Consider the following 23,699-nt stretch of genomic DNA (forward strand, 5'->3'; position numbering starts at 1 on the left):
GCACGAAGTTGCCTCCCGGCTGCCTGCGCCCCGAGGCCGCGTGCCGCACGTTCTCGTTGTGCTCGCCCTGTGCCAGCGCCGGGAAGCGGCCGGCTTCCAGTGGGTGTACGCGCATCGCCCCCCGCCCCCTCCCGGCCGCCCGGGACCCCGCTGCCGGGCGCGCTTCTTACCCGTCTCTTTGTCCTGCGCGGCTTCCAGGTGCAGGTCGCTCAGGAGATGCTCTAAAATCTTCTCCGGCGTCCCCGACACCACCACGTACCTGTCGGAAAGCAGAGAATCCCCGGAGTCATCCTCCGTGGAGGACTGCGAGCGGCTGCTCCACTCGTCTTCCTCGTCCTCCTCGTCGATGTACTTGAAGTACGGCACGTCGAAGGTGGGCAGCGGCCGCTCCGCAGTCAGCGCCTCGGGCACCCGCGCCCGGCCGCTCCCCATGGCGCCTGGCTCCGCGCTGCCGCCCCTACGCGCGCCCCCCGGGGGCCATCGCCCTGCCGGGGCCGCAGCCCCGCCCGGGAGCCGCCGCCGCCGCCTCGCACAGCGCCCGGCCCGGCCCCGCGCAGCCCCGAGCCGCGGTGCCTTACCTCCCGCGCCGCTCGGGGGCCGGGCTGCGTGACCACACCTTCCGCAGCACCAGTGCGGGGCCGGCCTCCTCCCGCGGCCGCTCGCGGCCGCCTCCATCGTCCGCTTGCTGCTAGACAGACAGACAGACAGTCGTCAGTAGCCGCTCCGCGAGCAGTTCCCGGCCCCAGCTTCAGCCCCAGCCCAGGGTAACGCTCAACGATAAGTCTGAACGCGGCCAGCGCTCCCCAGAGCTCCGCCGACAGCTTACGGCTGATGTGCGTTCTATAGAGCTCCGCTTCCGCACTTCAACAAAGGCAGTAAGCCGTTGGGGCAGGCACGCAATGAAAGCATCCGTGGAAATGTTTTGTGCATAGATTTCCCTTCCCTTGCGACAACTTTTGAACTCGGGCAGCACGGCGGCACAGAGAGCGGAGCGCGGCGGCAGCCTCCGGGTGAGCCCGAGCTGCGCTGCGGAGCGCGGCCGTGCCGGCACATCCCGCAACCCGAGCGCTGCCGCAGCGCAGGAGCCGAGCTCCGGGACAGGCTGTGTCTGCGCCCCGGCTCTGCCCTGCTTTAGTCTGAGCGTTCAGCGTGTCAGACAAACATTTCGATTCTTTGATTTCTGCCAAGAGCCGGTCGGTCTGACTGCTGGCATGCTCCGAGACGCAGCCCTGCCCTGGACAAGTTTTCTCTCTCTGCAAACAACGTGTAGGATTGATCTGTGAAATATCTGCAAGGGCGGACATGAGGGTACCGCACCACTTAACATCAAATGCTCACTGTAAGGCTCCCAAAGGACATCAGCGAGGAGCCACTCTGCAAGAATACTGAAGCATAACTGCAATCTTCTGTCTCACAGCCACGGGTTGGTGCTGCCTGCATGTACAGAAAGCTGCGCTGAGAGAAGCAGCAGAAGAGAAAAAGCCCACGAGCAAGAACCAGGCACAGCATTACCACTACTCAGTAGCAGGGAAGTTTATACACATGCATCCACTTCTCTGACTGTTCTCTGGCATCCTTCGAGCCCTGATACTCATTTCCCTGTACTCACTAACACTGCGAGCTGCAGCATGAACGGGGCGTGCGTGTGCTTACACATCTATTTCACACAGATGGAAATGGCCTTTAAGCTCAACAATAGACATGACGTATGTGAGCAGTGAGCGAGCACAGAGCACCACGAGAGAGAAAGCTGTGCTGTACTGAGCAGTGTCTGTTCCAGAGGACAGCGCTCCTGCTACAGCATCCCACAGGCAGCATCACGCCCAAAAAGCCTTTGGATAACTGTATGCAAATTGACTGTGTGCAGCACCCCAGTGGGAAAGATTCTCACACAGCACTTCTTTTTGTCCTTGCCATTTTCATCAATTGTCAGGGAAGAGTAACAAACAACCCACTGTATCAGGAATCATTATTTCCACAAAATAGTGGGGAGGAGCAGAGAATTTCTTCATTTCGCTCTCCTCCGTTGTAAATACTTTCACTCGAGGAGAACAATTATTGCTTCATTACAATCCCACTTATGTACGACATAAGTCTGTGTTCAGCCAGACCCTTTAATCACACCACAGGCAACAATTAACCTGCACAAAGAAAAACCCAGAGACAAGTGCTGTGGATTCTCCCACTATTCACAAGTTCTGATTTCACGACAGATATTATTCTAAAACAACACAAAGGCATGCTCCATTTCTTGGAATCCTGAACAGTCTGTGAAATAATTAATCTCTCTGGCAGCCAGCTGGGCTGCTCTCAGTGCACTCCATCCAGCGGTGGATGAGGACGGGGCCCCCAGGTGACAGCAGCATGCGCTGAGGAGCAGAGCAGCACCCAGCTGAGCCCTACAAGTCAGCATGCTGACTCCAGTGACATTTCCACCACGCTGACAATGAACGAGACCTCCCAGCACTTGTTCAGACCATTACACAGCTCTCACTAGGGTACCCTGCAGAAACCACACGCAGCTCAGCGCTGCCACTGCTCCCACCACATCAACAGAACAGTATCTCACGCTCAGGTGGTGATGTTGCCCCTCAGCCTGCAGCTCCCTGTGCTGCCTGCTTGACCCTTTCCTTTGGATTTGTGCACTTGCAGGGGCACAACAATATCCATATATGGCCTCGAGCAAACCACTTGCCCAGACTCTCCATGCCTCAGCTGCTTCTTCAAAAGCATCGCTCACTCCCACGCTACACAAGTGCTAAGAATGTTTATTCCACGTTTATTATGGCTTTTAATGAATCCTCTCATCTCCTGATAGCTGATCACGGCACTATCAACCTCTATGCCATTTCCCAGCAGGCGTTCCAAGCCAGCAGCATGGCCCTCTGTACGTGGCAGCCTTTTTGAACAATATTATGGTCAAGTTTCCACTGCTCCCATCTATCTTTCTCCTACCGAGATAAGCTATTTATCTCCCAAGCAGTATATTTTAACAGCAGACAAGCACTGCCTTTTTTTTTTAGCGTGAAAGTAGGCCTGGGGTGGAATAAATATTTATATGCTTACTGGAACGAAACATGGAGCTCCTTGCTTAGCGGGCCTTAACTTGTGTAGGTAATGCTTCACATGAGCAGGAATATGCCCATCTGAGTTACTGCTGGAGCAGAAGGACACAGAGGTATCTGTGCTAGTGCTGCACATAGCCCCGGTGTGTCAGCTTTGTTATAGAAGACAGCTGCGATCATAGAATACCACGAGTTGGAAGGAACCCATAAGGATAAAGTCCAGCTCCTGGCTCCACACCGCACTACCCAAAACTCAAACTATATGTCTGAGGACATTGTCCAGATGCTCCTTGAATACTGTTGGCTTGGGGCTGTGCCCACTGCCCTGGGCAACCTGTTCCATACCTACTGCCCTCTGGTGCAGAACCTTTTCCTAACCCCCAACCTGACCCTGTCCTGTTGCACTTGGTTTCTGCACTTTCTGCAACTGGCATGAAAGAACTCAACTTCCAGCCAAAGCAGCCAATAAATCTGATATCAGCCAGAGACATTTCCATGTCACTTGAATTCCTCAGTTTGGATCTAATTGAACTAACTGAAATGGGAACAGCACACAGAACGTGCTGCCTGCTAGCTGCTGGAAACATCCACAGCTAGAAACGGAGCTGAAAAGCTCTGTGTGACCCAGAACTCTTGGCAGCCCATTTCTTCCTAAAAAGAACAGTGCTCTGCAAAGGATATGGAATACTCAGAAGACTGTTTCTTTATCTTTCCCAGGACAGGTTATCTGTACATTGCTATAGCCGTCAGTGAAGCACCTGTAATGTTGAAACACCACTAGCTAGCAATGCACTTCCCAATGACAGAACTTTTCTTTATGCTTTCTTTCCAAAAAAGGGAGCTAGAGCTACCCTGATACAGACGGGCTCTCTCGTTACTGATCTCAGTGGGTAAAGTAACACAAAAATTAAGAGAGAAGCTGAATAAAGGCCATCTACAGAGCACCAAAAAGCCAGCTCGCATACCATTTTCTTGCTGCAAACAACTGAGCAAAGGCAAAGAGGAGAATCCTTGAGCAACACGCAACAAAGCAAATCTTCTAGAGACTATCTACTTCAAAATCACATTAAATAACAAGGAAATTGCCTTGTCTAGGAGCTATGGAGTGCAAGAACAATTTTTTTGTTCATAGCACAATTTGGTAAAACTGACTCAACACAATCAGACAGTGTTGATCACATCTGCCTCTGTTTTGTGTTGATGTGGGTGCCAGGACATGTCCTTGTGCAATGGGGAAAACAGACAGAGGATTCCCAGGGCCGTTAGTGTCCCAAAGAGTGGATCCCCTGCCCCGCTCAGGGAACCCACAGAGCATCTCTGCATCCAAATCTGTGGGTATAAGTAAATATTTCTCTGTAAGAAGTGTGAAATTCAAAGCAGGAGGCTGGAAGGCACTTGGAAACACAAGGGTAAAGGAGGGTCCACTGACGTGCAGGGAAGCTGCTCCAGTAGGTGGAAAAGTAGGACAAAAGACACCAAGTAACAAGATCTTCATTGCAGAAGTCTGATTGTTTTCTTGAACAGATATATTTTTGCTTGGATGTTGCATGGATTTTTATGAAGATGGCAAAAAAAAGCCACAAAGACTGTCCCCAGAGGGATTTTAAATCCCACTTCAGAAGTACAAGGGTATAGAAGCTTTTTAGAGAAACTACTGTCAGATATTTTTTAACATAGCAAAACAGTGTTTACATCTAACCTTATTCTTAGCAGCTTCTCAACCACATTGGCTCTATTTTTCATTAAAAACTGAGGCAGACACCTTTTGGAACAAGCAGATAAGATTTGACAAGCTCACACACAACCAAAGATGAATGTTCACAATGTGAGGTGTTTACAAATGCTAGTAGTAGACAATGAGATTAATCCTAGCTACAAAATACATATTTGTATTACACATGTGGCAGAAAGCAGGAAAAGTAAAGCATCCTATTAGCAGCTTTCCTTATAAGTGACAGCATCTATCAAAGATTAAAGATGATTACTTGCTTATGTTTTTACTTGGAATCTGTAAGCAGATTTAGATTTCAAGTCACCTACGTACAGATACCCATACCAAAAAATGGCCCTGTTCTTTACAGGATATCCCTTGTTTTTTGACAAGAAACTGGAAATGAACACATCATAATTAAAGTGCAGACTGACTGCAGTATCTCTGATCTCTGCGGATAATACATCTCAGAATGTGTTGCCATATTTCACTGAGTTTTGAGAGAGACCAATATCTACATTAACAGGCTCGAGTCACTTTCAACTGCAGCAGGAGAAAAGCATTTCAAAGTCACCAGCACAGCTGACCTGAGCTATGGAAGGAGACTGGTAAATATTCTTTTATTCTATGAAGAGAGAAATAAAAAAAATGTTATTATTCTACCTTGACTTACAATATTGTAGCACAAAACATTTTAAATGGGACTGCCTATTTTGTAGTCAGTTGCATGACCACCAGTTTTTCCAAATTTCAAGGGAAAAATTACTTTACTGAGCAGCAGGATGATCAAAAGCAGCTTTTCTTATGGCAATTTTTAAGAATAATAAGAATAATAAGAATAAAAAAAATGCTCTCAAAAGGTTACGCTATTTTATTTCACCATAAAGCATAGCCTGTAGAACATTTTATTATTTTTCTCATCTCATGAATTTTTCTCCATTCTTCTTGGTACTCAGATATTTCTATTTCTCTGTCGACCATTTAAATCTACTTGTATAACTATGTGCTAATCCAGAGAATACTGGGAGAAACAGATATCCACTAATGAAAAATTCGAACGGCTTATGCAGTAATTTCATTTTGTCTCTCAGTGACTTCTGACCAGTCTCTAAAATTACAAAACACTTGGAATTATTCAACTGCCATCTCCAAAGGGAATGCAGGGACCACACCAAAACTTCCCTGTGTCTCACGCTGTGCTCCCTGTCTCAGCGATGCACAGCAAAGAACCCCAGCTATGCTGATCAGAACCTGCTCTGAATAAGTTCATTTTGCACATGGTGCTAAAACAAGCACGAGCCACATCTTGACCAAAAAAATCAAAATCTTTTGGATTATTACATCTAGTAATGCACAGAAAAAGGCCCTTTTGCAAAAATTGCTGGTGCTATCATCTGCATACTGAGTGGCTACTGCAAAGGCAACGTTAATAACAAGTTACCCTTGTAGAGGGGTCAAATGGATAGTGCTGGTAAGACAGAGATGACAGACAACAGGCATCAGGGAAAAGATTAATATCCCTACACAGTCATACATCAAGGAACTCAATTTTTGCCTGTAATCCCAAAACTGCTGAGAGTAGGATTATTTCTGCTTTCCCTATTACTAAGAAGAAAGAAACCACTCATGGGAACAGGGCACTGCTAAACGCAGTCCTCGTGTGAGTAGAAGGCAAAAGAAACCTCAGAAACATATCTTCCTGAGCTACAGCAGTGATCCCACTGCAGGCAAAACTGGGGCTTCATCAAGCAGATCACTTAAAAAAGTAAAAAATCTGTATAGTTCAGGAAAGACAAAAGGAAAAAGAGGAGAGCCTTCCACTGTGTTCCACAGCAGGTTAGTGACAAGGAATGGCCCAAGGCCAGTCCCCTGACTGAACCCCCATTACCTCCAACTACTGCCATTTAAAAACATTCTTATGGATCGGAGGTCAATGAAAGGAAGCAAAATGTCTAACGTAGGGAAAAAAGCGCACTTTCTAAAATAACATAAAAGAAAGCATTACTGGTGTCACAACCACCAAAGTAATGACTTCATAGCCTTAGCCCTCCACACCTCCTTGTTGGATAATGACAAATGTCTTTTCGAGACTACTGAAGGCTGTGTGTTTCGTTTTCCCGTCTTTGAGCACACACTCTTCACAGCTCTTTGGAGATAATTCTGACAGCCTGACAGAGTGCTGCCACCTTGGCAAGGACAACTCAGGAGTCCTTCCCTCTGAAACCACACAAAAGCTGAGGAGAAAAGGAGGGGGGATTGTAAGAGACAAAAGACATGAGGACAACATTAATATTATTATCATTCTCTCACAGCTGGCAGGGCAGCACTTATTTCAAAAACATGAGGATATGGAAGAACTGGAGGAGCAGGAGTACAAACAAACAAAAAAAAAAAAAAAAAAAAAACCTGAAACAAGGCAGGATAAATTAATGTGACTGTAGAACAAAAGGGGCAGGTGCTAACTATCTCTTTCAGTTGCCGTGGGATTAGCGCAGCAGTGCATGGAGCTGGAAGGAGATTTTTCAACACAACTTCTTTTTCCGTTTGAAAATATCTGGATTCCTGAGAACTGACCCTCTGCCAGGACACATCAAGCAAAGGAAAGCCAAGCTGTCAGGCTCTTCGCACTCCCCAAGCTGCCAGGGCCTGAGGGGTCCCTCACCTGGGCATCCAAGTCCCTGAGCCTTCAGAATAGGTGGCTAGAGAACTAAGTCTGTACTTCTGCTCTCATTTTCAACTGTATTGTTTTCACCTGAATCAGAACTTTCTCCTCTGAAGAATTAAGACTTCCTACAGGACAAAAAAAGCCTACAGCCAGATGCAAGTATTTGTCTTGCACATAAAGCACCAGTTCAACCCACCAATTGCTGACAGGAGCATCTTTCAGTGATGTAGTGACAGAGGATCAAGCCTTAGCTCAGTGAAATTCATGAAGGAAATAACAGGATGACTACAGGACGTCTTAGTTAGGAAGTGAGGAAGACTGCAGACTTTATCCAGATACTCCAAGACTGCCAACACAAACTGCTACTGCCATACACATAAGGGAAAATAAAAACAAAGGTGATTTATACACAGAAGCTCTACTTGAGAATAATCTTGACAACATAAGTGTTAAATTCTAGAAATTACTGGAATACAAGGGGACAAATTGATTAACATCTGAAAGAGCTGAAACTCAGCTTCCAAGGCAGCATGCACTCAGCTCTCCCAAAGCCATGAAAACTGCAGAAGATAACTCACTAACATTAGTTGGTTTAATTTATTAACATAGACAAATATTCGCCTTGGTAAGGACACGTGCAAAGGCTTTACAACCTCTATAACGAACATAGCAATAAATAAAGTCTCCTGAACGAAAGGAAGAGAGACAGCAGTAAATATATGACACTGTCAGCCTTATGTTGTTCTAATCACCTACGTTGGGCACCTACAGATTTTTAGTCAAACAGACATGGCTGTTAGTCTTTTTTTTTTTCTCTCCCTTTCACTCCAACTTATGCACAGTGTGAAATAAAATATTATTCGTAAAAACTGATTTATCCTATCACTGTCTGCCAGGGAAACCTTTGTCTCCTGCCCTAGGTCTGTAGCACCTCTGAATGCTGACACTGCCATTCTAGTACAAAAAAAAAAAAAAAAAAGGAAATGGGGAAATACAAGCATATATGCTATCCATATTATAAGCCATAAATGCAAGTGCGGAAGATTAAAACTTAGCTACCAAACTGAGGTGCCATTCGCATTTATCCCTGAAAAGCACATCTCTTTTCCTAAATGCTCACAGAAAGAAGGAACTGATTTTTCACAATCAAACACCGAGCAAAGAAGCCTGTCTGGTTCTGGCTTCACAAAAGGCTTAAGATGAACTCCAGAAACCAGAATACTATATGAAGCTCATGCTCACTCCAGAGAATTCCAAAACCAAAATTTCTCAAACGCGCTGACATTTAACAGGAGCTTCCAAGAGAAAGTGTGAACAAGCACTGAATAAGGCAGTAAAAAATGTATTCCAAAGCTAACATTTAAAATAAAACCAAGGTATTTATCTGCTAATCAAACAGAAAAAGTCACAAACTAGAGTTTACCCTGTGTTTTGGTGTTTTTTTGTTGTTTTTTTTTTTCCTGAGTTGGATATAACACTGTTGTCTCAGATTTCTTCTGAGAGAAGAAAAAAAAAATTATCATCACCATGAATATCATGTCCTTGGGTTTAGATGACAGTTTTAACTACCTCCAAAATAGCCTGAAATGACCAGTCTTTTTCTAAACCTTCCTAATGGTTCTTTTGCTAATTAATTAATGCATCCAAATCATTTGAAAATAGGTAAGCTACTAATCACTTACAGACTTGATAATGTATCCTAAGGAGACAATGAGGCTGCCAAAAAAAAAAAAAAAAAAGGAAAAAAGGAGTAGAAGGAAAAATAAAGCCCACTTCTTCCATTTAATAGTAGGAAATTTGATTCTGCATTTTTTAAGCAGGGTAAAATGCCTACTAGCTCCAATAGTGTATAACAGAAATAGTTTGGTAGATTTGTTGTCTACATTTAGCAAGAATATAAGAAAAGACAGAAAAGGAGGGGAAGAGCAGGTTAAAAATTAACCAGGTATTTATTGGCAGTAACCCATCCCAAAGTGGAGGTTACAACACACAAGTAAGAAATTTTATTGCAAGATTACAATAAAAAAAAAAAGAAGGGATTTCTTGTATACTTACGTAAAGAATAATACTTTATAAAATTAAATTTTCAAGTATTGAGGAAAACCAAAATGTCACAAACAATAATAATCACAAAAAATATAAAATGCCAGTTAAATGTGGTAACATTTTATATTTATCCTGTTTTATGAATTTAAATAATCACATATTAAGATACTTCAATTTTCCTCCAGAGATGAAAATATCTGCTGCTTAACTAACAATACGGTCTAAAAATACATTTCAGTATGAATGCTGGGAGTCTCCTCTCTGCTTCCTTTAGATAATACAATCGTGTCCAACTTTAGGAATAAGGTAAGTTAGTTACACCAAGGGCAATCTCAACATTTATACAAGTTATGGAATAGAAAAATGCATAGTTACCATGGCAACTGGTAAATCACATGGTTTCTGCTATGAGATGCAAGGCATCTTGAGTAAACACTCATACATATGCTTGTGTGTCCTCTGCACAGAATGTTCCTTTGTTGAGGAATGTGCACAGGAGTGCCATAGTCCAGACTGCACTGTCTCTTCTGCAAAAAGTTGGTACAAGTGATTCAAAATGTTATTTTTGTATGGGATCTTTTAACTGGACCCATCATTAGAAAAGGAAGGAATACTAAAATAATAATAATAATGATAAACAATTGAATGCTTTGTTATGATTCACCTCAGTCAAAACTGTGAACATTTAACACTGACAACGTGCCTCTCAAGGTCACATTGGACCTGGCACCAGAAGATTGCTCACAGCAGTGCTAGAGGAGTGCTCCTGTTGGATGAGGAGCCGTTGGATGTGCAGCAGCAGTGTGGACAGATGGAGCTGCTCCTGTCCCCAGCCACCTGCCCCACCCATTAGATGGATGTTCACTCCCGCGAAGCAAGGACATCTGATCTGCCCTTGCCTCAGTCCCAAACCATGCTGCTGCATGCTTTTGTAGGCTCTGATCTTATCAGCAGCCGACATTTAGCCTCTCCCTCAGAGGCCTCCCCTCTTCCCAACTTTCTACAAAAGACAGCTCTCCCAGAAAAATCTCCCCAGACTATATTCCTTTCCTGCCAATCACATCCACAGAACACTAAAATTTTCATCAGTCTGGGTTGCTGCTCTTTTCTAGCTTTCATTCAACCACTGTCATGTCCACACATGGCTCTCTCCCCATTCTTTTAGTTCATTCCCAGGAGCAACATCAACACACAATTCCCCAGCAATCTTCCTTGGATCACCACCTTTCTCCTCCCCCAAAATGTCTCCTCCTTCTTGGACATCCAAGCAACCTGACACAGTGTCACCTATAGCAAATGACAGAGTGCTATCCTACATGCCAGTATCTAACATCACACCAGACACAGAGGGGTTTCTCTGGCCACCGGTGCAGATTCTCTTTTGACCCTATTCTCTATCTCACACCACATTCCATCACCACCACACAGCAGACCACAGACTCCCTGGAGACTGCCAACACCTATGGTGACGCCCAAGAAACAACAAATCCCTTCTATATCTCTGATCCTCACCTCTCTTCCCTTATTCCCAGCTCAGGTTCCTTCCTGACTTTCATAGCTTTATGTAAGAGCTTTATTTAGATTTGTATTCTTTTTGTGTGTAAACTCAAGTTCTCATCTAACTAACCTCTTCCTCCTTATTCAGGAAAGCATTTTTACAGCTGTATCTCTCAGTTACCCTAAGTCATTCCAGCAGTAACTTCTTAAACCTGTTTACTTTGCCATTTCCATCCCACTGGCCATTTGCTGTTCGACCTGAACCTTGACAGATAAGGAGATGTCACAGCTGAAGAAGAGACATGTTCTGGAATTCATCGGCTGTCAGAGAGATTTGAGCAAAGGAAACAGAAAATGAGATGTGTGAACAAATGACTAGGTCTTACCTCCCTAATAGAACCCTGTGGAGAGGGTTACAATATCCAAGTACTCCAGGGAAATAATTAATGATCCTTTCTTCAGTTCAGTCATGTTTCGAGAAGCAATCGCCTGAGTTACTAAGTGCTTGAGACTGCCTCTGTAATTGCGATGATTTATTTTATGCGTTATCCTAACCACAGCACTAGGTCAGGAGGACTTGTGCCTTATGGATGCTTTGAATTTTAACACAGCCATAGGAGGATTAAGAGAATGCGGTCTGAAAGACAGACCATAGTAGTTCTACTGGGGAAAAAAGAAGTCTATAAATCTCCGGTATCAGAAATATTAGGCTTCTGTTAGGTTTTTAATAAAATGAATCATATTTTCAGGTAATTTGAAACAGAAGTGGCTTACATTCTCCTCTGTTCCCTTGAAATGCAAGTGATCACAATCTAATGTTATTAAAGATCCATTAGGATTTATTTTCCAGTGTTCGTAACAAATGTGTAACTATCCACTCATGTAACTACTGACAAAAGGCAAAAAAGGAAAGAAAAGCTTTTCTCCCTGTCTTACGCCTCCATCTATCCCAGAAGAAAATCTTTCTCTTCAGAGCTCAATCCTTCTCCGCCATTCTGGATTTGCTGGCACAGCACATAGTCATAGGCTACTGGGTTGTTGTATGGCATACAGGTACAACCTTGCACATAGCTGCCCACTTGTCCTCCCAAGGAAATGCTGTGCCAAAGACAAACCTCCACGCTGAATGACCCAATATAAAGGTCCCTTTTGGGGATCCAGCCTCTGGTCCCTTTACTTTTAGCTGCATACGGCTCCAATGGCATAGAAGGACGTTGCTAGGATAATGAAAATTGAAAATGCTGTCATCACTAGAACTTTCAGGCTGTTTGCAGACCTTGAAGGCAATTCCCCTTTGCCCCCATAAACTGTGCCCCCACGATCACTGTAGCAAAAGTACTGCTAACCTGCAGTGCTATTTTGCCAACTGCTGTGCCTCAAGGTTAGCAGTGTGGAGAACACGAAGCTAATTTCCAAGGTCAAAATAAAAAACACAGCAATGATACTAACTTTCACTCATTTGGTATTCAGGATGCATTCTTTCTGAATATCACATCACAAAATCAGTGCCAATTCATCAGGTTTTAAGCTTTGCCTCATTAAAAATTAGACTATGCTTAAAGTAAAATGCAATTTTTTATTTGATCTGATTAAGATGTTTCTGTACAGCACGAGCTAAGCCTCTAATTATCTATATCTCTATATTATCTCAATTGTTATTTAAATATAAGCAAATTCATAACAATCCATTTTGATGGACAACATTCATGTACTAAAAAGAGGTAAAGCAAAAGAAGTCGAGATGCTGAATGTCAAGCTGCTAGGGTCTGAAAGTGAAAATGTTTCCCTGTCCTGAGTGTGCCAGGAAAGGGAGAGCTCCTATGACATTTGGCAGGGATTTCCCCTGACAAAGCAACTTTCTGTGGCTTTAATTTTTCTAAAAGCCCCAGTTGATTTAGAGTTAGCTCCTTGCCCTTAACAATGCAATACAGATGAAGTTCATTAAACATACTGTCTAAGGTAGCAAAGGGAAGTTTTGCTATAGCAAGCACTTAGCATGCACGTGGAGAAGCAGAAAGGAAAAAAAATGGAACGTAAAAAGGATTGGAACAAATTATTTCCTATAAGAGCAGAAGTGTTATGGGCATCTCAATATTATGTGTTGTGCTGCATTAGCAAAACAGCCAACATGAAGACTCCATACCATGGGAAGAATTATTAGGATATTAATCAATAGGATTTTTTTTTAGCAGGCTGGGCATCCAGCTATTCGACACAGATCTTCTCCATGCACAAGAGCATTGGAATACAGGAAACCTCAGCTTTAACGAATTACAAGAAAAACTGCAAATGCCCAAAAGATTATAGTTAATTTACAAAGTATCATGGTAAGGCAGGTCTTACAGCTTTGTTGCTATATCCGTTGGACTGCAAAACCCTCATCTCTTCTTACTGCAGGTAAGGCATTCTTTTCTACCATTCCACTATAATTAAATGACTAAATTGGCTTTTTTTTTCCCCACTCCTATGAGATCCTCACAACAGAGTGAACATCAGACAAATTAAAAACTTATAGCATCTTAGAACAACAGATACATGTACAATTTACTGCATAACCTTTGTCTAGCGTAAATATTTACTATATTCATGTCACTGCAATGAAAACAGTAGATGTCAATTGATTAACAGGTAAATATTAGCCAGCAAGCATTATGAGAGCATTACAATAGCAGCAGACAGGGAAAATAATGAAGACAAACTGTACCCTTCTTCCCTGCACAACAGAAATGCAACTTTTGTAACAGGGAAAAGATAGCCATATCAGTATGAATACATCAGCGTGCCTGTAACAGCTGAGGGTGGGAGTGAGAACAGAGGAGTTCCTGGAAGCATGCAGCCACCCAGTGCAAGAACAGAGCAATTCCCTCCTGCAGATGGCTATGGATCCCACACAACTTAGCACAGATGCCCACTGCTCTGCTGTACAACTGGAGCATTCTGTGCCAGCATAGCTTCCTGCAAGGAAATGTCCAAAATGAAATAAAAAAGGTTGACTTTGAGAGGTGTCCTGCAATGAAGGCTGTCCCTCTGAAAAAAATAACAAAGGTCACTTTTAAGACTGCACCTGATCTAGGGGTCCCTGCCTAATGCCCAGGCTCCAGCATCAGACGTGCCCTTTGGGGAGCCAGCTACAGCCTGCATGTCTCACTCTCTCCATCAGCAGGCACCAGATGGAGTGCAGGGAAGGCAAAACGCACTGCACCAACATCCCTGAGAGAGGGGCACAGAAGTTTGTACAGGGCTCAGATGCAATCCCTGAGATTCAAGCTCTGCTTTGAAGTACTGAAAAAGATTCAGATTTTTCAGAAACTGCTAGAGGAACAATTGGTAAATCGGTACAGTCTGAAGAGATGCAAAGAAGAGGGGTGTTGGCACAGATGGATCATCATCAGAAAGTAGCTTCTTTATGTTACCAGCTGAGGCTGCGTGCAAATGTCTGGTTATTTCTCCAACATGAAAAAAGGTTCCATAAGTACGTCGTGTAGGAGATCATCTTTGCTTTCAATAGGCTTTACAATCTACTTTATGAATACATGAGCAGCATGAACACACATTGGCACTTATCTCTACAGAAGAGAGAACTGGGGGACCATGAGCACCTTGAGCTCCTTGGTGGAGGAAACCTGCCGTATCCTTAATGAAACCTTGGGAAAGACCCCATATGTAAGACATCATCACCTAGGTTCCCAGTAGGGCATTGCTTACATTGCTCAAACTCCTCTGGAAAACCTTCTGATGGCAGCAATAAAGCAGGCAGAACAGTCCTCACCTAACCCAGACCTGATGGACTTCTACCTCTACAGGGAATGGCACTAAAGGACTTGCTGCAAAGGGAGTTTCAGTTAGAAGCTACATATTTCTTTTTCACAGGTTCATTAAATCCAGGAAGCAAAAAAAAAAAAAAAAAAAAAAAATCAATATAGCATAATAATTATCTCTCTATAGGCACTGTATACGGACTGACTATTTAGACAGACTCAGTGTGTTGATTCAACTTGCACATGGGGAGAAAAAGACAGAGAGTCAGTATAGGTTTCAGCTTTGTGCCGTTCACTCAAGGAAATCCAGACCTGAATGTGGCTGGTTTTTAGCTCCAAACCTAAACAACAAGGCTTTGCGTGTGAGAATTGAAATCCCGACCCTTTCATTCCAGCCAGCTCTGAGTTGCCTTCCCTTCACCATAACCACATCAATTCTATTAGCTTGCTAAATATGGTCAAACAGCATATTTTACAAGCACTTCATTCAACTGCTGTAGTTGTATCCACAGGTATATTTTTAATATTTCTGTGAAGAAAGATCCCCTATTTGCAGTGTCAAAATTGTTTGATGAAAAGGCCTAGACTTACACTACATTAATCTAAAAATGGAAGAGATACGGCAATATTTCAACCAGACCAAGAAGGCAACGCATATTTGAATTTGGTGCTACTTTCTCAAATTAAAGAAGAGCAGGTTCTTCTTGGTTCTTCCCAGCACTGGGCTAAGCAGAAGTGCTGCTCCAAGTAGAGCCTGCCCAGGTCTGCTTCCATCATCTACCAGAGAAAATGGAGAGTTAAGGGCTGGTGCTTTCTGTCTGCTGCTGCAGGTGACGCAGTGTCAGCCAGACTTTCAGGGGACAGAGCTGATGCATAACACAGCCAAAAGAGTGATTTGGGCTGTATGCCTTTCCCTTGACCAAACAGGGCTGTGTAATTCAGCACTGTCCCCTGCTCAAGACTCACCACAGAGCTTGGAAATCCATCTGAGATTTGCTTTCCAGGAAGCTGCTCAAGGAAATACCACACACTATTCGTGATCTTCCTGAGTTAGGTCACTATTATTTTCCAAGGCACCAAATGAGGCTTTTTCCTTCAACCAGCACCACCTGCTGCTCCCACACATCAGAATGTTCCCTGCTCCACAGAGTGAAAAAAAGCTGGGAACAGTTTGCCACATGCTATCAGAAAGCATATTTGAGGACAGCCGCGAGGTCATTGCTAATTTCCAATCCTGTTTCATGTTTCCATGTGAAACATCTAATTAAAACTTTTCACCCAGTAGTTAAGATGAAATTCATGCATATGCACTTCAGACATTATTTTCACATGCTGTGAATTAGAATATAGAAAGTGCTGCACACAGCAGTAGGAACGCTAATCAAGTAAGGAAAGGGGAATACCTGCTTTGATTTAGAGGAGGACAGTCAGCAAAAATCCCCTCATTGCCTGGGTTTTCATTCCTTTGCTCTTTGAGCTGCCACATGCAACCAAAAAAAATGAATGCAAGTGGTGTATTAACTGCTACCAAATCAACATTCTCCACAGGTGGCTGTGTGCCAAGCACATCTTGCAAAATGCCACCACCTTCCAAGGCTACAGCACGACAGAAGCATTAGACCCCAAGGGCTATACTCTGCTCTCACTGAAAAATACCTATTAACATCAGCAGGAGCTGAACTAAGCTTTAAAATGCAGGCAGGCACGGTGAGTGACAGAATGGCCTTAGCACAAATGCAAGGTTGAGTTGTCTTTCTTTTCTTGCTGTGGCTGAGGCTTCAACAACGTAGGCAATGCCATATATAGTTTACAGCTGCCCTTCTTCACACTTTACACACTTTTTTCCAAAAGGCCCTCACTGCAAATTGACTGACTCTGGTAGAGTGGAGGCAGCTGAATGAAAGGGAAAGGTAGACTGTTCACACCACATACTCCAGGTGATCTTGTCTGCAGGAGTAAAAACTGACAAATGCTGGTGGCATTTATTCCAGTGAGGACCTGTCACAGGCCGCCAGATGTCAGCAGAAAGGTAGGTTGCCCCAGCAGCTGGGAAGGATTGCGTCAGCACAGCAGTACCTGCAGTCAAAGGAGATCCCAGCTGGTGCAGAGCATCCTGCCACAGGAACCACACCATCTACTGCAAGAGCAGCTCTTATCACAGAATGTGCTCGAAACAGGAGCAAACTGAGTTGTACAGACATTGTCAGTTTGCAGGAAACATGGTTATCTGTTTAATATGTATCTCCTGCATTACTGGTCCAAATCTACACTCCAATGAAGCAGCAAGTTCTTCTTAAATATATTTCACAGAATCACAGAAACACCAAGGTTGGAAAAGACCTACAAGATCATTCAGTCCAACCACACACCTATCACCAATCGTTCTCTTTAAACAGTGTTCCTCAACACAATGTCCAAATGTTCCTTGAACACCTCCAGGGTCGGTGACTCCACCCCCTGTCTGGGCAGCCCATTTCAGTGCCCGACCACTCTTTCAGAGAAGTAGTATTTCCTAATGTCCAGCCTAAATCTCCCCTGGTGCAGCTTGAAGTCATTCCCTCTAGTCCTATCACCAGTTACACAAGAGAAGAGGCCAACCCCCAGCACACTACAACCGCCCTTCAGGTAGTTATAGAGAGCAATAAATTCTCCCCCGAGCCTCCTCTTCTAATATTGTGAGAATATGAGGAAAAAAAAGAAAAAAGGAAGAATAAAGGAGAGAAAAAAAGAAGAAGAAAAGATGATTAGAAGCCCTGAGTCCTTCTAAATGACTGTGATCTGTGGGCAGGCTACCAAATCTCAGACACCCTCTGGAGAGGCTGATGTGGTATTCAAGCATCAACTTCTAGCTTGGCAACATCTTTCCAGATACCTTCGCTGTTTCATCTCAGCCAAGCCCACACTGTGAGCCATAGCCAGATGTCCTTGATTTGTTTCAATTCCAAGAGAAAAGAGAGTAAAGCAAGGAATGACTCAAATGCTCTCCATCGCTGACAGGTGAAGGTCAAACTATGTAAGTTGCTCCAAAAGTAATCACTCCTATTTATTTCCACAGAAACAACATATGCAAGTAGCACAACAACACCACTTGATTGAGCAAATTCTCAAGAATTATATGAATTATGCAGATGGACAATTTGTAAAATGAAGTTTTGGTGCCCCTAACTAGAGGGCTCAAACCTGAACAGAATTGGAAGTATCTGAGCTCTACATTATGAAGAGGGTCAGCTCTGTCACCATATCTCATTCCCACTTCATACCCACATCCTTCTACCACGTAGAAAACTAACCCAACTGAAAAACAGCCCCACCAAAAGGATGTGCTTGTTTTATTTTTCAGCTGGATTGTCCTGTCTGTTCACAAAGCAGCATCAGACAGGGCTGGGAATAAGGTGCAGGAGCAGGAGTGGCTCAAAGTCTAGTTGCTTCTATCCTGCTGGAATGCCCAAACCATCTCTCAAGGATCCCAAAGCAATTCATCAACACTCATTAAGTACCACAGGTTTTACAGCACTCCTTCAAGGTCCTACTGCTCAAAAGCCCATTTTATACCTGGGTAAACAAAGACACAGAGAAGTGATGGGACTTGGAGAAGGTTACATATTAAATAACCAGTGGGGTCAAAAATAAAATTCAGGCACCAGAATTCCCAACATTCACTTTTAGACTGTTGCTAAACTTGCCCTAAACAGTTATCACTTGCCCTTTTTACCCCCTCCAATCTATTAGCTAAGCTATTGTTGCATAGAGGAATGAGTCACTGCCCCACACCAAAGAAAGCCCAGCAGGCAAAATGTGCATGTGGAATTTCCTTCTATACAAAGTCGTTTAATGTTACAGAATAAACCAAAGAGTAGTAAACTCGGCTTTCTTTTCTTTTAAACACTAGACCAAGCATCTGGAGGAAAGAAAGTATTATGGGAATACAGAACTTGACTCAAAGGAAAAGAGCGAATTTTGCAGTATCCTGCACGTGCTTCTATACTGCGGTCACAGCACGTGTTGTGAGCACAGGCATGACTCACCTCAATTGTATTTTTACAGGAATAAAGACTTTATCATCTCACTGCCATTTTGCACAGCTGGTAATAGAGCATTCTTCTCCAAATCTTGGGCCACATTAAAAAGATTCAACAAAAAGAATAATAAGCCCTCTTAAAAAATTGTTAAAAGGAAAAAACTATTTTCCTTTACTATAAGTGTTTCAAGAGGTTTAAACAGCTTTTCCTAGCAGCCAAACAATCCCAGTCCTACAGCTGAGCTGGAGACCATGTCCTTATCTCCGTTCAACTTCTTGCATTTCAAAAAGATGCCTGTGCCTGTACCTCACTGAAAAAAATCCTAGGACCTGCAGAAGCCTTTCCTTCTCAAAAGATAAAGAGGTTGACTTACCCAGAGCAGCTGATCACCTAGGGCTACGTATTCATTCCAGCACATGAAAGATCGACCTTCAGGGACATGGCACTCTCCGGAACATGACAGAACTAATCCCAGTCCTTGTTGCTCCTCATCCAGAGCAGAAACTTCAACTTCAGTTTACCTCTGCAGCACGCATGCACCCACCATTTATGGTTTAATCAATGCAGAGTGATAAACTGACAAACTCGCTAATAGACTCATTTTTTCTTGGCTTGTAGTTGAAAACTACTAAGTCAAAATTGCAATCATCTTACCCTGGTATAGCTTCCTGGCTAATACTGCAGGACCTAACAGACAAAAGGAAGCAGCTTAATTTCTTCTGCTCCAATGACCTGTACCATCTCATGTCAATCCAAGCCACAAAAGTTCCCGTGGATGCTGTCTGCGCTATTGCTGTTACGTGTTTGATCAGCAGTTATGCTGCAGATACAAAGCAGTCTCTGATATAATAGGAGGGAGCTAAAAGCAGTACATCAGCTCTCAAGGCCCCAGGTAGATTCATCCCAGCCAGATCAGAGAGCACAAATGAGTTTTTTAAGAAGTAAAGCACAGACCTCAGATTGGACATCATTTGTTTGAAAGAATATTTTTCCATCAGTACCTAATCACTGACAACAATAGCAATACATCAGTGTGAGGCTGTTTGTCAGGGTAACAAATACCACAGCTCGGGGGCATGTCCTGACACTTGTTCTTGTCTTTGTGTGCAAGTGTCCACTCCATTAGACAGGTGCACCCCAAAATAGCCTTGACGTCTCAGGGCTGGAATTTCCTCAAGAAATTCTTCAGTTGTGAGTAATCTATTCAACCCCAGGCTTTAAATCGTTAATCTCCTTTTGTAAGCCTTTTCACAGCCTCAGCCCGACCGCTACCCTGCTTCAATGAGCAAACCATTCGTCTCCTTAATGAGAACACTGATTACAAAAGTTAGTAGCCAGTAAATTAAGAAAGCTGCTCTCAAATACCTCTTGTCCTTCAGAAAGAGTACCTGCCCTGCTATGATATAGCTCTTTCAACTTGAATTAGCTAAATCACAGCATCAGTGCTTTCAAGCTCCAGATACATTCATGTTTTAAACAGTATGTAACTCTTATTAATACATACGTTAATCTGTAAAGGGATTACAAGGAGGATTTGGGAAACATTTTCCTACTGATGCACTAAAGTGTTGAAATAGCCCCAGACTAGAATATCATTTATGCAGCTGAATAAATGAATTTGCATTCTTCAGTCAGTCCTTACACATCAGAGAATCTTAAATTTCTTTTGAATATTAGCGATAATTTGCAGAAAACCTTTTCAGTCCATCTGATTATGAAAACACAGTATAAAATAAGAGAATGTTTTTTCCCTATCGCTGAGACTAAAATACATTCGAGTTCTTTCACAATTTTTATAAAACAGTGACTTTATAAACATGTGGGATTTTTTTTTTAATAGGTGCAACATTTCACTGAAATGAAATTTCACTGCAAATACTGCACAAACAGCATCAAGTCCCTCATACAGACATTATTTAATGCTTAGAAGACATTCCAAAAATATTGTGTAGTGCAAATATGCTTCAAATGCATCTCAAATGTGTTTGAGCAAAAAGAGCAGTGGCAAATTACTTCTAGTAGCTTTATGTACAGAGCTTGCTTTCTGTAACTGATGCTAAGCAAATTTTTCAAAAAGGTAGACACTCTTTTTTATAGCCAAACATTTCAATTCAGATTTTTAATCTATTTTCTGGCAAGGCAATTGTTTGAAAGGACTGAAATATTTAAATAACATAAAAATACAAATACTCCATTTTACATTTCCCTAGGCTTATAAGCACAACTTGCTTGTAATTATATTTTTTAAGTTATTTTTAATCTAGCCCATATTTGAAAATAAAATAATTTCTGTGCACCTTAGATAACCATTTTCTTTTATTTAATTGTCAGTATGTTTTCACCTTGTAGGAATGAGACAGCTTGGATAAGAAGCCAAGCTGCCTATTTAGAAGCTTATTTACTACCATTTACTCATTAGCAAAACTGAAGTTTAGGAAGACTAACACATATGGCAGGTTCAGTGCCTTAATTAAGAACTTTATTGTAACACATTTACAAGTGAGAATGGGAAAAAAACACTATAATTCAGTTTTGTTTCCTTTTCCCCTCAACAAGTCTGTAAGCATTATTACTGTTGGAGCATTTTGCAAACAGTATATTCACCAGAGAATATTTGGCACTGTGCTGCAAAAACTGCCTTAAATTCCAATTATGACTCTCTAACCTGTTCACAGCAAGCTTGCCATGCCAGAAACAAATAAGCAGGTCACAAATGTGCAGCTTGTGAACAAAACTTTATAAATTATAGGATTTTTTGAGAACATTTTTTAAAGCAAAGCATAAGTCTGAAAGAAAAAGGATAGCATTCAGGAAACTTTATACCAGAGAAGTATAGTCTTTCTGACTTGGGTGCTTCAACGATGAATTAAAAATGTATGCACATATAAAATCAGCATATGTATAGCCCGATTTTATGTCCTTCAAACCACATCCAAACTCAAGGAAGCCATTCTTTTTGATACCTAAGTTCCTAAATGAACAGTATCCTCCCGTGAACCACCCAGCTGACACGTATTTCCTCTCTCCCAGACCTTTTTCTCAGAAAAAAAAATAATTCTACTTCACTTCTTTCTAAACCAGCAACCCAAATCAATTCATGCTTCACTTGCTGGTTGTAGGCCATAGACCGCAGTCCCCAACATTATGTCTTGAAGAAGGCAGACAGGTATTTTATCTGCTCCCAGACCTCTGCAATAGAGGAAGACCAGACTCTTTTGACTCTCCACTCTCCCATGTAAGTCAAGATCTGTCCTCAGAGTCAGGTGAGGCTGGCCATTAGACCAAGGTATCCTACTCTACAGACAAGATATCCACAACACGCAGAGTGCTAGAGATACAGACAAGTGAAATTTCCCTGAGCAGCTCCACACCTCATCTGTGAGGTGTGATGAGCATGCTACACATCACTCTATAAGAACACCACATCCTGAACTGAACACCTTCTTCTTCTAACATTTCAGCAGAACACAAAGGACTGGGCACTAAGCCGATGCCAATGAATCTGCCATCACTTCTGCAGCAGTAGGTTGGGGGAAAGGCTGAAAGCCCACATACAGGCAGTGCTCACTGCACAGCCTGTCCTGCAATAGCCTGCCACATCACTCCTCAGAAAGGAGCGGGAACAGCTGCAAGCAGGAGAAGGCTGCCCAGAGCTGACTGCTGCCAGCACACACACGCCAGAGCAGTCTCAGATGGGAAGGGAGGAAGGGAGGGAGAGGAAGGGATGGAGCCTCACATCTTCCTGAACGTTTATGACCTGAGCTCCCACTGCCCCCACCTTGCAAAGCATAGTTGTTTTTTTTTTTTTTTCTATTGAAAGCAAAGTACTTGAGTAAACTAAACTGAGAAGCCTGTGGCACACCTTGCCCACTTTCAGCTGTGCCTTCTTGATGCCCATGCCCAAAGAAAGCAGCGAGCTTAGCAAATAACCCACACAAGAAATAAAGGGTGCATGAGGAATAACCTGTGCTTTGCCCATAAAGGATTTCAAACAACTTTCATATTTCCTGGCACCTCCTAGGTCTAACAGCACACCCTTGTTCAAGAGCAGTAACTGCTGCATTATACCACTCAGCCAGCCTGACTGAGCTCCTGCTAAACTGGAGCCATTCGCCCCCTAAATAGCAGCAATTGCAAAGTATCATACTTTTCAAATGAGAAGAAAAGCTGAGCACTTCTTTCCTTTCCATTTATAGAGCTGTGCTGTAATCTGCATAGCTGCAGAACTGCAACTGACACCCTCTGCAGTGACTGGAGCAAGCAGCAAAAACACCACTGTATTTTTGGAGTACCAGTCCACCTCTCTTCTATACTTCAGAGCCTGTAATCTTGCTTCAAAATCCCAAAACACAATTAGAAATCTTTCCTGGATTAAAATCTTCTTTACTTAAGCTTCTAACCTTTTAACTGCACTTTGCTGATACGTTTTGTAAATACATGGAAATTCTGCCAGCTGTCCACAGCTAGTGGATCAGTGAGGAGCAATTCAATCTCAGGAATCTGAGCCTGGCTAAGTACTCTTCTCCTTTGTGCACACCTACTGATACAACTACATTTTTAACTACACAGGATTAGAACTTCTATGCTGCTGAACAGAATGGTGTGAAGCTCCGAAATAAGATCTGATTCTTCTCTTTTGCTTTGTACAGTCTTACTACAGTAGGAAGGAGCTCGCAGATGAGATGAAAGTAATGATTTTCTAAAGCATAGGTCTTTCTTTTGCTGTCCAGTGAGTAGAAAATGGAAGAAATTACATATATATTACAGCAAGATAAGTGAGGACAAGGTAAGATTTTTGTTGTTTCTTGAAGTTATTTGCCTGGGAATCTTTAAGTGAACATGCAATCAGAACAGAAATCTTTACCAGGAGAATAAAAATAGAATACATTGTGCTATAAGCAGAGTAGTTGTATTTTAGAGCATTTTCCAATCCAGTTA

At 42.9% G+C, this 23,699-nt stretch overlaps 1 protein-coding gene across 4 annotated transcripts in view; it reads right to left on the reverse strand.

Moving 5' to 3' along the window:
- Window positions 1-23,699, reverse strand: part of RAPGEF5 (Rap guanine nucleotide exchange factor 5) — a 150,855-nt gene that overhangs the window by 59,975 nt on the left and 67,181 nt on the right. For 2 of the 4 annotated variants that reach the window (XM_085226174.1, XM_085226176.1), the window contains 2 exons: window positions 579-688; window positions 171-259 (listed from right to left, as the gene is read on the reverse strand). In XM_085226174.1, the coding sequence (XP_085082300.1) occupies window positions 171-259; window positions 579-688 (199 nt within the window). The remainder of the gene's footprint in view (window positions 1-170; window positions 260-578; window positions 689-23,699) is intronic. The other 2 variants (XM_085226177.1, XM_085226175.1) reach the window with 1 other exon arrangement.

This window comes from Meleagris gallopavo, chromosome 6 (assembly GCF_905368555.1).
Source record: "Meleagris gallopavo chromosome 6, MGAL_WU_HG_1.1, whole genome shotgun sequence".
Classification (NCBI taxonomy): Eukaryota; Metazoa; Chordata; class Aves; order Galliformes; family Phasianidae; genus Meleagris; species Meleagris gallopavo.